Raw genomic sequence first — 4,936 nt, forward strand, 5'->3', positions numbered from 1 at the left:
TCTTTCCACAGATTGTGACATCTGGCAGAGTTTATCTCACATATATAAAGCCCCTCATCTACCTGATCTGACTGGATGACATAGCACCTTTTAACTATAAAGCATAATAGTAGGCAACCTACAAATCCCTAATGTCCTCATGATTCCTTGCTTGAAAGTTGCCCTGATGGCAAAAAGTAAGTACAAATAACCTGACAACCAGTACCTGAGAGAACAAAGGACACCCACAGCTTCCGGCAGAGGAGAGCTGGCTTCTTTCCTCCTTGCAATTCAGGGGGATTCCTCCTACACTCCTTTGGTTGCCACTGGGTGTGTGCTGCCAAAATGCAGAGTAGCACAGTGGTGGAGGCATATGACCTACAGCTACCTATTCTCACTCTAAATATCATAAGGCAGCAAGAGGACCTGAAGGTAGGTTGGAGAAGAGTGAAAGCAGGGGGATGCACAGAAGAGGAGACTCAGCGCTGAAATAATACTCTCGGCCTTTTGGCTAAGATCAAGTGTAGTATCTGTTCTTGAAATTTTTGGGGGGACCTGGAAGGATAGCACTGTGGCAGGGTGTCCTTCCTGGTTGTAATTCCCAGGGGTTGATTGAATGGATCTATACCATGGTCGAGGCTGAATGGCTGAGGGCTTTGCTTAGGCGTACTGCCCCTGGAGGTGGCGCTCCAGGTGCACCTGAAAAAACCTGAGATGTGGCAGATCTCAGGCGGAAGTAGGGTGCTTTGGTCTGTACTGCCCATATGCATCGCCAACTAACGCAGCTCCCCGGCCTTTTGGCTAGGGAGAGTGCGGAATTTTTATCACTCTGGCCGCAAGGTCGGGGCCAGCTTGCTGGCACGGGGACTTCGGTTCCCACCCGGCTCCCTCTCGGGGGAGCCACCCGGACCATGTGGACACGGATGCCACATGGCCAGGCCCTTTGGGTAACCACTGGGCGCAGTAGGGGTCCTCCTCGGAGGACCCCAGGATCCTCCAACCCCTCGGGTGTTGGAGGATGCCACCCCCTGAGCCGAAGGCAAAGGGGGAAGGTTCCCTTCGGGGAACAACCGGAAGGGCCCTGCAGCATTGTGGGGCCCGTGGCTACTCGTGCACGTTTTGTGGGGGTGCTTTAGGGCACTCACGCTTTTTCCGTGCACGGGGCTAATAGCCTTGCTTACCCGGGACCTCTGTTGCATGCAACAGGGGCCAAGAAAGCTTAAAAAAAAAAAAAAAAAATACTAATAGACTCTTCCACCCACCCCATCCCCATGTGCTACTCTGCTTCAGAAGGAGAAGTGGGTTGATCTTACATTGTTTGCATGTAAATGTTACGGTGGGGTCAGGACTGGTACATTGGGAGGAGAAGGTGGGAAAAGAGATCTGTGACAGCATCTATTATTTAAGAAGAGGTGACCCCACTTATGGGGTGGGAATTGTGGCAGCTCATGTTAAAGAAGTAGGATGGCGATGACACTTATTATTGGAAAGTGGGGATCAAAATTGTACCACCAGTTGTTTTGGGGAGATGGTGGCCACACTTGTCAAAGGGAAGTGGGGAATCTGGAGCCAACCATTGTTATATCCTAAGGGAATGTTGGCAGTACTTGGGTGCTGACAGTGGGTCATCATGTCATCATAGGAGGAGCGAGGGAAGTGGGATATGAAACATTGGGAGGGGTTCCTATCCAGGCTTTGTTAGGGGTCCCATGATTTGCATTTACACCCAGGGGTGTAGCTATAGCCCTAGCATCCATAGCAGTTACTATGGATCCCTGGAGCAGAGGGGGCCCAGGCACAACTTGATGTATTCACTATTAACCCTCTGACTTTATCTCACTGCTCATGGACTACATGCAGTGTAAATTGCCCAATTAACTCACATCCATAGGGTAGGAGCAGGTGTCATTGCCTATATCTGATGACCTCGTGAAAGTTTGCTATGGGTCCCATACTCTCTATCTGTGCTACTGTTTACACCCCTAGCTACAGCCAGCACAGGAGCAAAACAAATCTTGTTATTCACACATGATACTAGTTTAATTCATAGCAATCCCAGGGGGCCTCTTTTTTTTATTTCGAGAGAGTCATGCATGTGTAGTAACTGGTTAAACCATGGGAAGTGAAGGAAGTCTTCTCAACATAGACCCAGGCAGCAATAAAAACCTAGTAGAAGTTTAAACCCCTCCACTGTCTATTAAAACTAAAAGCAAGATGTTTTGAATCAGAGTGGCACCATTTATTGGCTAACTTAAAAGAGTAAGCTTTCAGCTAATCAGCCTTCTTCAGACTTAGTTCCTGTAAGCTTAAAATGAAAGTAAAACTTTTGCCTTATGTACCTTACAGATAACCTGTAGTGAGAAGGATATGCTGATTGCAGTGTTGCTTTGCTACTAATGTTCTCTTTATTACCCATACTACACATAAAATGTATTATATCATAAGTTGTTTTTTTTTCACTTCAGGTTTGCTGATAGGGATTGACTGACTGATGCATACATTCATTTTTTAATTTTAAGAATTCTAACTATTTAATTATGAATTAAATTAAAAGTCCACTTTTAATTTAATTCATAATTCAGGAGGAAATACCCTGCTTCAACATAGTGGCAATCATGTATTCAGATGTATTGTGCTTAATGGATAAAAGGAATTTCATATCATATTCAAGATGTTGCCCTACTATTTAACCATTTGGGATGCTCATTCGAAATCCATGAAATTGTAATTTACACATTTTTAATTGGAAATCGGAAAACAGAAATCGTATTTCTGGGGAAATACCACATTAACGCAACTCAGTAATTTTAGCCCAATCACAGAACTCGAAAGCATGGACCAATCACAAAATTGTGATTTTTTTTCTGCAAAAAATCTGATTACTGCGGTAATTTTAGACCATTTACATGACTCTGATAATGCCGAGTATTCCAGAGTCTTGTGATTGCCTAAATTTCTGTGGTATTCCTATTACCGCGGTAGAATTCAGCATTCTCTGATTGGTCCAATACTACCGAGTCAACTTGGAAGCATTTTGGCAATCAAAGTATGCCAAAAAAAATATACAAAAGATTCCTTATAAATTGGTAATCGGAAATCAGAAATCCACAGAATCGGTAATTGTCATTGGCAGAAATCGGAATTTCCGTGGAATCTAAAATCGGCATTTCCAATCATACTTATTAACCATGTATTCAATTACCGTATATTGTGTTTAAAGAGGTTCTTTCGCGAAAAAAGTAGGCAGTTAAAAAATGTGACAGATGACAGGTTTTGGGCCTGTCCATCTTTTTAAGGGGGATTCTCAGGGCTTTCTTTGTTTTCAACAGCATTTCCTGAACAGCAGTTTAACTGCCAAAATAGGAAGATACCAGCCGGCCTCCCTAATCACTTGTACACTATTATGTCAGTTAGATTTTGCAACTGTTCTTCAGAAAATGCGGTTGAAAACAAAGAAAGCCCTGAGAATCCCCCTTAAAAAGATGGACTGGCCCAAAACCTGTCATCTGTCACATTTTTTAACTGCCTACTTTTTTCGTGAAAGAACCCCTTTAAGTCTTTCTTCCATGGCAGGTCACAGCTGAATATAATGGACTGTTCAAATCACACATCTGCAACCAGGTTCTTCCTCCGTGGTTTGTCTGAGGTCTCTTACTTTCAGGTCCTCTGTTTCCTCCTGTTCTTGATGATATACATATTGACAGTTGTGGGGAATCTTCTTTTAATTCTAATAGTGAGAATAAGTCAATATCTTCAGACTCCTATGTACTTTTTGCTAAGTAACCTCTCCATCATTGACCTTGGTTTCTCCTCCAGCATCATTCCTAATTTATTGGTGAACACTTTATCCAAGGACAGAGGAATCTCCTTGTTTGGTTGTGCTGTCCAAATGTTCTTCTCTTTAGCTCTTGGGGCAACAGAATGTATTTTACTTGCTATCATGGCCTATGACAGGTTTGTCGCCATCTGTAGACCACTACACTACAGCACAATCATGAACAGGAAGTTGTGTCTGTGTTTGGTGGTCGGATCATGGAGTTTTTGCTGCATAAATTCCACCATCCATGTTGTTCTTACCTTCAATGAACCTTATTTCCAATCTCAACATATCAACCACTTCTTCTGCGAGATACCTCCGTTCTTGCAAATATCTTGTAGAGATACAAGGCTCCACGAGGTGCTAGTCTATGTATCGGCAATAATCATTGTTATGTGCTCCTTCTTGCTGACTGTAATCTCATACTTTAATATCATCTCTACAATCTTAAAGATCCGTTCCTCGCATGGAAGGCAAAAGGCTTTCTCAACATGTGGTTCCCACCTCACTGTTGTCACTCTTTACTATGGAACCATTATGTTCATGTACATGAGACCCCCTTCTGCTCACTCTCCAGAGACAGACAAGGTTATGGCCTTCCTTTATACAGCAGTGACTCCAATGTTAAATCCTTTTATTTATAGTATAAGGAATAAGGATGTTAAAAGGGCAGTAAAAAAGGAACTAATTCAGGTTGCTTTGATGTCTTGATCACAATATCTAGAAATGGAGGCTTTATCTAAATGATCACAGCCTTTTCTCATGACCTTGTCTTCTGACGGCTGGTTATCATGGGTGGCATGTTCTCATCTCATGTTTCTCAATTATCAATACTTTATATAATATTCTCTCTGTGTATGAACACATTAATCTGCGTACGTGCTTATACAATTGATCAAAAAGATAAATCTCCCATCTGGAGATATCCAAGAAACCACTGCACCAGATCAAGGCTGTCTATTTTGTCTCTGTATTGATTTAGCTTTCTTTTTCTTCCTTGGTCACTAGAAATGTACGTGTTAAAGCCCATACACACGTCGGATTTTAGCGAACGACCCGTCGTTTGAACGTTCCGTCGTTCGGACGTTTCCGCGTCAAATCCGACGTGTGTACAGACTATCGTTCGGGTGATAAGACTGG

General features: G+C 42.9%; 1 protein-coding gene and 1 pseudogene across 1 annotated transcript; both read left to right on the forward strand.

Moving 5' to 3' along the window:
• Positions 1 to 469: 469 nt before the first annotated feature.
• Positions 470 to 602, forward strand: LOC137533716 (U2 spliceosomal RNA; annotated as a pseudogene).
• A 2,966-nt stretch (positions 603 to 3,568) lies between these two features.
• LOC137533485 (olfactory receptor 5AR1-like) lies at positions 3,569 to 4,507 on the forward strand. Its single transcript, XM_068254865.1, has one exon. The coding sequence runs from the start codon at positions 3,569 to 3,571 to the stop codon at positions 4,505 to 4,507; it is 939 nt and encodes a 312-aa protein (XP_068110966.1).
• The last annotated feature ends 429 nt before the right edge of the window (positions 4,508 to 4,936 follow it).

The sequence above is a fragment of the Hyperolius riggenbachi genome, chromosome 9 (assembly GCF_040937935.1).
Source record: "Hyperolius riggenbachi isolate aHypRig1 chromosome 9, aHypRig1.pri, whole genome shotgun sequence".
In the NCBI taxonomy this organism is placed as follows: Eukaryota; Metazoa; Chordata; class Amphibia; order Anura; family Hyperoliidae; genus Hyperolius; species Hyperolius riggenbachi.

What these genes read in the sequence shown, in the direction of transcription:
- LOC137533485 (XM_068254865.1), top strand. Translation starts at nt 3,569, where the DNA reads ATGGACTGTTCAAATCACACATCTGCAACCAGGTTCTTCCTCCGTGGT.